This window comes from Bacillus rossius, chromosome 12, assembly GCF_032445375.1.
Source record: "Bacillus rossius redtenbacheri isolate Brsri chromosome 12, Brsri_v3, whole genome shotgun sequence".
NCBI classification, from domain to species: domain Eukaryota; kingdom Metazoa; phylum Arthropoda; class Insecta; order Phasmatodea; family Bacillidae; genus Bacillus; species Bacillus rossius.
Window position 1 is genome coordinate 25,818,986 of NC_086339.1, and position 13,122 is coordinate 25,832,107.

The following is a 13,122-nucleotide window of genomic DNA, read 5'->3' on the forward strand; positions in this document are numbered from 1 at the left end:
TGATGCATGCTTAGGTCTACTATGATCTTGGAGCTACCGTCACCTTAAGAGCATTATGTACCCCTCCACAAAACTTGGAAAACACTCACATTGTTTCAATCATTTTTTGAATGAAGTATTAAAGATAGAGCCTTGAAATTTTTACCATTGCGAGAAAAACGTTGGTTTGTAATATCTATCGATTTTAATTTCACACGTCACGATTTTAAATGCCTTAAAAAAATGTGAAAAACAAAGAAATTTGTGCCTCATTTCTTGTCGCACTTATAGAAATCTGTAATTATTTTATCAGTGCGACTGAAGTGCACAATCATGTGAACAAAATGATATCATAAAAGTTGATGGTCACCGATCTGAATTTCCATGAAATCGTTTGTGAAAACTAGGTATTTTCGCGCGCCCAGTGTCAGCTTGGTGCTGCTTGCAGCGGAAGCGATGGTTGATGCGTGGCGTGGCCGAGCAGGGAGGGGGTAACTGGCGGCTGGTGGCGCTGGAGGGGAAGTGGTCGGGCGAGTTTCTGACCAGCAGAGCCCACACCCTCACACAATGCTAAACTTTCCTGCTACAAGGGTGTTTGACGTACCACTTTTTTGGTATACATACCAGTAATCCCTCAAAACTGAGGGAAAAAAATTAATTATCAACTAAAAAATAACTTAGTATTTATGGTACAATCTACTAACTTAGGTATATAGGTATCTATATTTTCAAGCATTGCTTTGAGCATTCCAAATATCTATTCGTCTTATTCATATTGTGCTGGCAAGTGCTTGCACAAAAAAAATGCAACTAAACCATCTGTTATCTATGATACAGGTGAAAAAAAAAATACACGCGCTACACTTATTGTCGTATTCCATCTGGCACAAAGATACGTTTTCCTAGGATCACGCATGCGCCATGCGCGATGCGCGATGCGCCATGCGCCAATGTAACATTCGTGTTCACTGAGGTGGGGGTGGTTTGTTAGAATGCGGGAAACAGTCTGCGCGATGGAAGCAACGACCGCCGCCGTTTTGCTGGAGGAAGAAGCTGATGAGGATTTATTGCTCTCGTGCTTCCTAGAAGATGACAGTGATATATTTAGAAGAAGAGATGACGAAGGGTGTATTAACATATTGATTTTACGTCACCTAATCGAAAACGAAACTGAATTTAAGTAATATTTCAGTGTTCGACAGAAATTTTTGATACAGTATTAGGCTTTGTTAAAGAAGACATCACGAGATCGCAGTACAACAGAGTCAAAAGACCAATATCTGTTGAACAGAAGGTATATCTTAACTCTCAGGTAAACAAATTCAACTAATTAAATTTAATGTTAAGTTTTATTTTATTTGTTTATGTATAGATGCATTACTTTAAAAAAACACTATCCAAATTGTTACTTAACGAAACTGAAATTATTGGTGTTATAACCCATTCAAATGTATTTATGTAAAGTACTTTATTAATAGTATTAATTCATATGTCTCTGCATTCATTCACTCTGTGAAATTATACTGGTTATATTCTAAATATTAATTGATATGTCTCTGCATTCATTCACTCTGTGAAATTATACTGGTTATATTCTAAATATTAATTGATATGTCTCTGCATTCATTCACTCTGTGAAATTATACTGGTTATATTCTAAATATTAATTGATATGTCTCTGCATTCATTCACTCTGTGAAATTATACTGGTTATATTCTAAATATTAATTGATATGTCTCTGCATTCATTCACTCTGTGAAATTATACTGGTTATATTCTAAATATTAATTGATATGTCTCTGCATTCATTCACTCTGTGAAATTATACTGCTTAATTTCTAAATGAGTCTCACGAAGCCTCCTTCTACATTAGCATCGTTACTGCTATTTCTGCCTGAAGATATGCAGACTTGAGTGGGGTGTAAGACAAACACAGGAAAACTAATGTCAGTATCCACGTGTTGATAAGGTTGTTGTTCTTGATAAGTATTGGTTTGTTTCTGTTGCTCCATCAACGATTTCAGTTCCATCTCAGACACAACTTGGCACACCTTTAGTCTAGTTTCCGCAATTAGTTGTTGAGAAAATTGCTTTCACTAAATCAATCATTTATTCATTATGTTCTGCAGTGAAACCCTTTGCCTCCATTATAAAACGCACGCGTGATCACGGCGGCCAGGCAACTGCTGCGCGATACGCATGCGCGACACGCAGTCGCCGGAACGGGGAACCCCGCTTGCGCGTCCTTGAAAACCAGCCCCGTATCAACGCACAGACTCGAGTGCTGCGTGGTCACACAGTGACGCATCACGCACCACGCATCGCGAATGCGCAATCCAAAGAAAACGGAGCTACATACCTGTATCCTGCAGTGCGCGTGAATGTGGTTCCGTGGGATAGCGGATGTAATTCAGAGTGCCAGTTCCTACTATTGGTTTTAAAGGTTTGTTCAGGGATTTGTCAAGCATTTATATTTACATTCGATATAGTTGGTCTTCTGGAGAAACTTGATGTAATCAGTTACAAAGCTGCATGTAAGAGTAGTTACAGTTACAACAGATGGAAGAGAAACGGGACAAGAGAATAGGCAAATCAGGCCATTTATGGCTCAGTGCTCGACGAAAGAAAAGAAAAGCAACGGCTGCTATCGCATACCAGCAAGAGAGGTAAGTAAATATTTACTGGTCATTTTTAAAAGATCACAAGAAATAAAACAGAAACACACAGTTTTAATTACAAAAGGTTTTTTAAACACAATCATAATATGGTATCATGTTTCTTAGAAAAAAAAGAAGACTTGAAGAAATCTCCACATTTCCAGAGGAGGTAACGTGGACGCTAACGAGTTCGGGAAACGAGAACGATGATTCGTCAGCACCTGGTACAAGTCAGACAGAAAGCGGAATTTTCAACTTGATAACTCAAAAAGAGTAAGTTTATAGTATTTTTATGCTATTTATACAGTTAGCTGCCTGTTTCTTTATTTATTTTAGCTGGATAGTATTTTTTACAAACGTTCTAGTCATTATACGCCCAGTGCTTATCGTCACCACTCCCACAGCCATTAGCACTGCACAATTTACGGTAAAATTCGTTTTCATTTCCGGTTTGACTATTCTTGAATGTAATAATTTTTTTATTCGTGGTCATTCGACATGAAGGATTTGTTCAAAATGCGAATATGTACACGTTAACACAGTTTTTAAGTTTGTTACTCTTATTGTAATTATCAAACAGATTTTAAAAAAATAGTAGGTAATAAATATTTCATCCAAACACTCTATTAACTTCCAAAAAAATGTGGCCAGTTCAACTCGAAGTGTGATTTATATTTGTTGTTGGATAACGGGCCATTTTCAGTAGAAAAATTTATGTTGATATTTAAGATAAAGCAATTATCATTGAATTAGTGAGCACAGAAAGGTTATATTAGTTATTTCCTTATAAAATCGAGTCCATTTTCGGTTTTAGATTACACAGCATCTGTTGCTAAACAAAAAGCTACATTACTTAGCATATATTTAGCCATAATAGAGTGTTAATAAATACATTTCATTACCAATACTAACCCTTATTATATTTTGAACTTTTATTTTACTTTCAGGCTAATGCATGAAGCTGCTGCTAGCCAGCATACAGAAGAGAATCTTGGTCAACATAATCATGCAGATTTGGAACACGAATGTGACGTTTCCGAAGATGAAGTACTTTCTACAAAGCTGAAAACTATGAGTAAAAACATACCTGAAGTAGAAGAGGTACTACAGGAAGATGGGATACACACGAAGTGAGTAAAATTAGTATCGGTTCTACCTTACTAGTAATAATCTGGTTGAATGTAGGCCAGTACACATTCCATAATGCTACCGTATCATAAATTTTCTGGTTTTTAATTAATAATCAAAGTTACATTACTCACAAGGGCACCCATATGAAAGTTTGTAAGGGGGCAGAATTTGTAGGGGGAGGGGGCAAACCATCACAAATGACAATAAATGGCTAAAAATGGCCTTAAAGGACTCAAAGTTTGCCCAAAATACTCAAGAACACCTAATTTTTTTCTTTGCCTGAAAGCTAAGGGTAGCCACGGACTTTCATAATGTTTTAATTATTGTAAACATAAGTAGTATTTTCTAAAAAGTGTAGGCCACTGAAAAATGTATATAAGAATACTTTTGTCATTTTAGGACATACGCAGTACTGAAACAGCTGTCTCCAATATTTGTGAACTCTTTGGAAGCTCAGGATTATGAAACCAACACAGAAAATTTGCACTCTCTGGACCACCTATCCGTGACTTCAATCACTTCACATGGACAGGTAAATGTTTTAACTTTGCTGGTAATATGTACTACTATATCCAACCATCGCAAGTATAACTTTGTTCTCGAGAAATAGTTTGATGGGTTTTACAAAATGTTCTATGAAATTCACGACAAGTTCTGGATTAATGTAGCCAATATCTGAAACTTCAACGAGACTTGCACTAGCTTGCAACAATGGTACATTTCGCTGTCGTTACAGAATAATCAATGGTGGTACAAATATTCTCGAAGCACTTGTGCAGCATACAATAGTAGTTTTCATTTCTCTTTCACCACTAGATAGGCCTACTGTGCCAATTTGACACATTCCCTTCTAACATACAACTTTTCCAGCATTTTTTTGGACAGTAGATAATCCAGATTCATAATGAAAATTTGCAATGCATCAGTTTTATTTTCTTCTACTACCTTATCTAATGGTTCGAAATTATGCATTTACATTTTCTTTATTGAATCCCTTTATCCGAGTCATTGATGTGCAAACAGGCAGACTGAGACACAGTGTCCTTTTCATGATCTCATCAAAGCACACTTTTATTAGCCATTTCTTGTTCCTTATTAAATCGGTGATATTAGTTGTATCTTTCAACTATTTGAAAAGCAAGTTTCCTTACATCAGTTATACTTAGACAAATGCATAAGTTCTTCTAGTTTCAGAATGTGCTGTTCTAATTTCTTTCTAAGCATCAGGTGGTAGATCGATTTGTCGACCTTTTATTTCTTGGGTCTGGTCACATACGCGGACATATCTTTCTCACTTCACCCCTGATATGTCTAAAAGTATACACATTGACACACAGTAGTGTCTAGCACATTCATTTAAAATTTAAATGTAGCTTGCCCAGTTGTATTTTTCTACAGCTTGTGCCATATCTACTATCCTCCAATTTCCGTATTAACACTTAGACATATTCTAAAATCTGAAATAATTATTCACAAAGAAAATTATAATTCAATTCTTAGTATCCTAAATCGCACCATGTTTAAGTGGTGCGATATAGGCAAATTGCAGTAATCACAACAAACAGCCATTCCAACCTCAACCGACATATGGGATTGACAAAGTAGCAGTTAAAATGTACATTTGTACCTAATTGAAATGATTTAAATTCGCATACAATAATAGTATAAAAATACCTGGGCATTGTCTAAAATGACTTGAATTTTCAGTAAGAAACTTGAACAACAAAATCCCTATATTATCTCTTGATTATCACACTCATATGTATAAACTGGCGGGCTCAGTGTTACTGTGCACACATCGGTTACACTGGAGAGTAACTAAAACCAACACCAGATGTCATATCGAGTTATTCATTTTCTGTAAAGTAACAATAGTGCGGTTTATGCAACTTTCCTCGTTTCCTTGATAATAGATTATACTTGGCTCAATTTTTATGTTTCAATGCTTATTCCTGGTTTATAGTGACAGACATCTGCATTGCAATGGTGGGTGTTCAAAAATCTCTACCGGCATTCTCCCTCATTTTACCATTCATTCAAACATTACCTACTATGTGTAAAAATAATTTCTTTTGTTTGCAGCACTATTTGTTCATTCAAATATTGCTTCGTTTCAGGTATCCAATACTGACAGCGATGAGCTGGGCTATTTAAGAGAATCTGCCTGTAACTATGAAGAAGATTCCAACATAAAATCCTCTGATAAAACAGAAATGTGCCCGACCACTACAACAGAAACTGACTTTGTGCTTGAAGGACATCGTATTGTGGACATCGGTTACGTATTGATGAAGCTGGTAGAGCTGGGGAATCATAATGCTGCTTTTGGTTGTTCACTAAATAATATGAAGGTCTTCAAAGAAATACGGCGTGGATTGTCATCTGTTGTACTCTTTAGATGTAACATGTGCAATGGGCAATTTTCATTACATACACATGATCCAGGCACTTCCTCAACTCACATGGATATCAATGCAAGAGCTGTGGCTGGAGTAATGAGTATTGGCGGTGGATTTTCTCATTTGGAAGAATTATGTGCTACAGTAGGAATACCATGCATGTCTTCTAAAACTTACTCCAAAGTTCACAACAACGTATCTAACGGGTGGGAAAAAGCTGCCTTAGGAGAAATGAGAAAAGCAGTTGAGGAAGAAATAAACCTGGCAATCAAACGAGGAGATGTTGATGAAAATGGCATTCCTCTTTTAACTGTAGTGGTAGATGGTTGTTGGTCAAAAAGGTCGTACAGAACACAATACAATGCTTTATCCGGTGTAGCAGCAATTGTAGGATTTTTTACAAAGAAAGTTCTTTTTATGGCAGTACGTAATAAATTTTGTTTTGTATGTGCTCGAGCACAAAATGCAAATGACATACCTTCTCACACATGCTACCGAAATTGGACTGGTAGTTCAAGCAGCATGGAGTCCAGCATCATTGTAGAAGGATTCAAATTAAGTGAACCTATATACAATGTTAAATATAGTAAAATGATTGCAGATGGTGATAGCAGCTGCTATAAAAAAATTTTGGAAGCAAGGCCATACCAAAATACGACCGTCGAAAAGATCGAGTGTCGTAATCACCTTTTGCGAAACTATTGCAACAAGCTTAGAACACTATCAGAGCAAACTAAGATAGGCCCTCCATTTCTGAGAAAAATCATTAGTCAGAAAGTTTTGAAGCTACGGGGAGCGGTAACTGAAGCCATTAAGCACAGAAAAAAAGAAGACAAACCAATTGCACAAAAAGTCTTTGCTCTTCGAGAAGATATTTTGAATGGCCCCAGTCATGTTTTCGGTGAGCACGAGAAATGCTCATCTCTTCAATACTTTTGCCCTGGACCAAAAGTAGGAGAGAAAAACTTAGTTCCTGAGATGAAGAATTGTGGCCTGTACGATAACATAATGAAAGCAGTGCATTATTTGACTCAACATTCAAGAAGCCTGATCTATGATGTCGATAGTAACGCAGTGGAACAACTAAATTCCATAATTGCAAAATATGTTGGAGGAAAGAGGATCAATTATGCTATGAAGCGGTCGTATCAAGCAAGATGCTCTGCTGCAGTCGTTTCGCATAACACGCGAAAACCTCACTACGTCCTTCACAAAACGATGTGTGATGGTATCAGCCCAAATAAGTTTGTGAAGAAGCTAGAAACTTCCAGATCAAAAATAAGAGAAAATGCAAACATGAAAAAGAAGCACTTCAAACGAGCTCTTATTTCTAATAAACAAACAAAATCTAAATACCAGCAAATTGGAGACAGCGACTATGGTGAACATAGTGAAAAAACTGACATGGCTCCTGATGTTTACGAGGCGCAAAAAGAACTGCATTTTAAGTCACTCGAGAAAACAGACATTGAACGCAGAGAAATAGAAAGAGGTACCCTGCTTCAGGCAGGAAGTGGCGAATGGCTAGAACGTAGGCGTAAAATGCTAACAGCATCGAAGTTTGGAAGAATATGTCGCCGACGCCCGACTACTAGTTGCCGCAGTTTGGTGAAGAATATTATATATTCTCCTGACATTCTCAACGTTCCATCTCTGTCATATGGAAGAAAGTACGAGTCAACAGCTATCCAGCAGCTAGAAAAACAAGAAAACATTTCTGTTCAGCCTTGTGGTCTTTTTATAGATAAAGATTTGCCTTTCCTTGGAGCTACGCCGGATGGATTGATTGAAAAAGATGGTTTGGTGGAAATAAAATGTCCTTCGTCTGCAGCAGGCATGGAACCCAACCAAGCAGTGTTACAAGGAAAAATACGGTACTTAACATGCAACATGGGTACAAATGAAATAACTGGTTTGAAAAAAAATCATGATTACTTTTTTCAAATTCAAGGTCAGTTACATATCACAAACAGGAAATTCTGTCTTTTGGCTATTTGGACATCTAAGGATCATCCTGTAAAAGTTACAAGGGTAGAAAGAGATGACCTATTCTGGAAAAATAAAATGCAACAACAGTTGGTTCAGTTTTATAATGACTGCTTGGTTCCAGAACTTGTTGACCCTCGCTACACAAGAAATATGGAAATACGAGACGTGGCTAGTTCGTGTAAACAGAAGAAAACTAGAAAGAGTAAGCTGAAAAGTGAGAATTCCGTACTAGAAGTGAGTGATATGTAATGTTTAGAGTTTCACACACAAAAATTTGTAAATAATTATATTACATTTGTATACTGACAGAAGTTTATTTTGAAAGCAGATTGTAGTGATTTGTGCTTTTTTTCTCGCCATTTTTATCAAAATTGTTATAACTATTGGTGTTCAATGTTTTGACAGTAGCCAATTTACAACTTGTAAAACGCAGGCTATAAGTTAAAAAATGAGGATTCTGTAAGGGAATAGGTTTGTAATATTTAAGAGTTTCATTTTCAAGTTATATTAAATGTGTACATTGATAGGATTATATAATTTTGAAAGCAGATTTCCAGTGATATATACTATTTTTTGTTCCTACGTTTTCCATTGTTGTATTGCTTATGTATAATACTGTTGTAATTGTAGCCAATTGCTTGCTTGTAAATTGAACTAGTAAATATGTACTATACCTATTACCAATTAATTTTTTATTTTGAACAAAATATTTTTAAAAGGAAATGCGTCTGGGAGCCACAAGATTGTAAGATCGGATCCTGGTCACTTCGAATAAAATATTTTTTTACTTATTATTAATAGTTTTATTGAACCTTCATTATGCCTAAATTAAAGCAATTTTTACAATAAAAGTTTGCAACACTGAAAAAAATATAATAATACGACCGACAACCATACAATACCGCACAGACCACATAACTGACTGTATGCTTGTGTGTCTTCCTAATGGCCCGTCTGCTTTATGATGAGTTACCTGGCTGTTTTAATGTTTTTTCCCTGTAAATAGTAATTTCTTGGTAAAATATTTTTAATTAAATTGATATTTTTGGCCTAAATTATTTTATTTTTAACTTTCAGTGAGGATGGAACCAAGAACTGAAATCGATTTAATTAGTTATTTTATTAAAAAGGCGAAATTTTTATAATTTTATTCTAACTTTTTCGAATTTCTAAGCTGAATAAACAACAAATTTACTCTCACTGGGAGTCGAACTAAGGATTGTAATCGTGTGACTTAATAAGTAAATTAAGAAGTGAATTTTTTTCGAATTTGGTTCCTTCATACAATAAAAACCTAAATTATGTTGATATTTTACGAATTTTGGTCAATTTTGAAAGCGACGGAAACTCCCGAACGTGGGCGAATACATACGAATGGCAGCCACAACTGACGCAGACACCAAAATTGAAGTCCCATAAAAATAGCATTGTGCTCTTAGCCCCATAATGATACTACTTTATTATATATTATGAGGCTTCTATTATCCAAAATATTTAAAGACCATATAAATTAATAAAATAGATAAATTTAATAGATTACAGTGTTCTGATAATACCAGCAAACATTAAGCTTTTTTTATTCCCATACCAGACTGCTTGCTATGTTTCGCGCAGTATTTTATACATTAGAATTATACTTGAATGCCTAGAAAAACTTAAAACTCATTAAATTATTTTAGATAAACTATTTTTTAAACAAACATGGCATTGAAATAATTATTTGCAGATGTAGCATTTTTTTCTTCCCCCCCCCCCTCCCCATCCAGACCTATCATCTTAATTTCAGTATTGTAAACTCTTAGAGTAAAAATATTTTACTCTAAGAGTAGGTTTAAGTGATTGTAAAATACTAACTCTAAATTTTATTTGGAAAATTATGTTGAAATGGCCATTATAAAAACAATACTTCAGCTCATAAAAGACAAAGTGTTTCTGCGAATAACCATAAAAATAAAATAAAATTGATTGTTTTTATTTCCCTTGTTTACCGTCGAACATATTGAATTTCAGGCAATATATTGTGATTGATTCCTTCAAGGACATGAACGTCCATGAGAGTGTTGTTCGGACAGTTGATAACTGCCTGCAAGCCAGTGTCGCCAGGCACTCCGCGGCTAAGGAATGCACAGTGAAGGAAAGGAGGGGTGGAAACCCTGAGACTCTCCCCACCCCGGCAGCCGGCCGCACGTACGTCACGGTCGCGTCTGCCCGTCTGACTCCACCCCCGGCTGTAAACCACGCCTCCCGGAGGGCAGAAACACGTGGCCGGCTCGGCTCATCGCTGTGAGGGCTCCGCTCCATAAGAGTCTTAAGGGGCCCGCCTAGTCAGGGGTGTGTTTGTGTCAGCGAGGCGGAATGTTAAGTGCGACTATCCCTGGTGCTTCCGCCACGGTATCGCCTCTAAGCACGAAGCTCTAATCGGGCGAGCAGTCTTCTCGTCATGCGTAGAGCAACTGTGAGATTTGAGCGGTAACAATAACATTATATGGCGGAGAAACTATGATAAAGGTGTGTGCAAGTCCCTTTGGTGTTTTTTTTATAATTTGTACTGGGTTTTTCATTCATAAAAAATATTCTGGGAAAACGTATTTTTTTCCATTTTCACTCTTCTAAAAAAAAAGTTTTAAAAAAATCTGGAAACAGAAATTTTCATCCGCCCCCAGCGTATTCTAATTTTTTTTTCTAAAATAATACACCACTCGGATATCTTAAGCACTTTTAAAGTCACGTGGTTTTATTTCTGAAGATCTGCACCCCGCGTGTGACCGTGTGGCCGAGGCCTGTAACATATCGTCAACATCGGTATAGTTAAAGAAGTTGAAGAAGGGTGGTGGTGATATTCAAATGGACCTTCGTAGAAACGTATGGGTAGGGGAAACGGATGTATCCAGAGTAAATACAACAGCAAACGGCAACGTGCGCCCTGTTTATCGCAAGCGTAAAACCTTACACATATTTTCTGATACTTTAAAAAAAGATTCCTTTGGAAAACAGTTGCCAAGAAATAGTTTGTGATACTAATATTGAAACATTTTAACTTTGTACAACACATGGGTATGGTTATTTTTTGCATTTATGAAATACGATTTTCGAGATAAGTAATACTGAGTATTACATAATTTTATATTATAATTGATGTTTCTTTCGAGCATAATATTTTAAACCATGGGAACGATAATTGAATATTCAACCATTTGACTTTATTTTGTTGTATCATACTAATTATGTGCTCAGTTAAATGTGGATAGCTTTACAAATAAATAACTACTGCAGGTACTGGGGCAACACGAAGCATAAATGCCCGGGTAAGAATCTGAACCAAGCATTACTGCGAACACTATTTTTTTGTGATACAGTCGTTTTCATGTGAAATGTACATATTTACAGATACCTGTAATTTTACATGAATATTTCTGTTCCATTCACAACAAAAAAATATACAGTGTAGTGATCTGAACATAAAGCCGCCATGGTTATTTTCTTACCATACAGTGAATGAGCAGACAGAGGCTATTACACTATAAAAAAAAAGTTTTATTGCTGCGGAAACATTTTGGACTACTCACACTACCAAGAATTTGCAGAGTGTAAAAAAATATATTTGTTAGTGAAATCATAATTGCGTGGTAGTTAGTAAAACCGATTTGTATACACAAGAGAATTAATTAGTCGTCACCGCAAAAATTTGGTGACGCAAACAACAGCAAAATCTCATATGGGGTCTATTTTTTTTAAGTGTACGCTCCTACAAAGATCGACAAAACGTATTCCACTGATTAAGGGTGTGGAAGCAAGAAAAATCCCCCCTCCCCTCTTATACTCGAGCCCGAGATGTGAGAAAAAGTTACTTCTCATGTTCTCAACAAGATTTTTTTAATGCTGGCTTGCACAAACAGATCACGTAGAACGTTAGTCTAGAAAAAAAAAATGTGCGTGGGACAAAAAATAGATTAACCATTGTTGCTAGGGGAGATTGTACGACGAAACGGTCCCTCATATATTCCCAGTTCCCTGTGCAGTCGCTTCAGCCAACCAGCGACTGAGCTGCATCTTCATCACGGGCATGGGCGGCAAACCCATGATCGTGTGAGCGGACATGTAATTTTTTACACGGAAAGTGTGTTGCAGCTGGGGACTCCTCCGAGGTTAGTGTAATTTCACATCTACGCGTGGTTGGCGTATCATGACAATTCTCTAGCAAGTATCGTGCAACTACGCATCATGGGCCCATAATAAAATAGACTGTGCCAAAACAGGCGTTACTACGCTACTTGCGTACATTAAATGTTGAAAACTGACTATAAGCTGTGAAGAGAACTGGAAAGAAAACCTGCATTGTATTGAGGAAAAAAATAAGAGCTCTCAATTAGAGTTTACGTGAAAATTTTCACCCAACATTCAAAAACAGGACGCAGACACCAAATAAATAATATGTAAATATAAAACATACATACACGAGAACCCTGTAGGCCTATCAATAGCATATTATAATAAATTTGATAAGCATGTTGTTTAGGTTATGTAACGCAGATTAAGAAGAGATATGGCACAACACGACAAATCTTGTGAATAATCGTACTGTGCTCAAATAATAAAAAAAACACTAAAAAAATGTAAAAGTTAAACTACTGAGGCTTAATACATTGATAATCGTCACACGCTTGTCATCCCGCCTCACTGACACAGATACACTGGTTCACCGTTACACGATATGCAACACGGTGGACGTGAATGTTTTCGATCCCTAACTTCGCCGACCACTGCGACGCGTGATTTCTTCCATCCACTCTGCCGCTGCGTTGAATAACATCTCGTCAACTCTTCCTTCCAACCGTGAAACGCCACCACCATCTACCCGTGACGGAAGGTGATCAGCTCAGTTCAGATAACAGTACACTGACCGTGGAATCAAGAAGCCCCACACTGCGCTTGCGAAATTGTGACTGTGAAACAGAGTTCGCAAACG

General features: G+C 36.7%; 1 protein-coding gene across 1 annotated transcript; it reads left to right on the forward strand.

Annotated features, from left to right (window-relative positions):
- Window positions 1-1,589: 1,589 nt before the first annotated feature.
- LOC134537275 (uncharacterized) lies at window positions 1,590-12,246 on the forward strand. Its single transcript, XM_063377548.1, has 6 exons — window positions 1,590-2,646; window positions 2,764-2,910; window positions 3,585-3,767; window positions 4,168-4,300; window positions 5,886-7,740; window positions 12,164-12,246. Exons 1-6 carry the CDS (start codon window positions 2,540-2,542, stop codon window positions 12,244-12,246), a joined length of 2,508 nt encoding a protein of 835 aa, XP_063233618.1. The 5' UTR covers window positions 1,590-2,539.
- The last annotated feature ends 876 nt before the right edge of the window (window positions 12,247-13,122 follow it).

What these genes read in the sequence shown, in the direction of transcription:
- LOC134537275 (XM_063377548.1), top strand. Translation starts at nt 2,540, where the DNA reads ATGGAAGAGAAACGGGACAAGAGAATAGGCAAATCAGGCCATTTATGG. An exon ending in GAAGATGGGATACACACGAA is followed by an intron (nt 3,768 to 4,167) that starts GTGAGTAAAATT and finishes TTGTCATTTTAG; the next exon opens with GACATACGCAGTACTGAAAC. An exon ending in ATCGAAGTTTGGAAGAATAT is followed by an intron (nt 7,741 to 12,163) that starts GTCGCCGACGCC and finishes ATATATTCCCAG; the next exon opens with TTCCCTGTGCAGTCGCTTCA.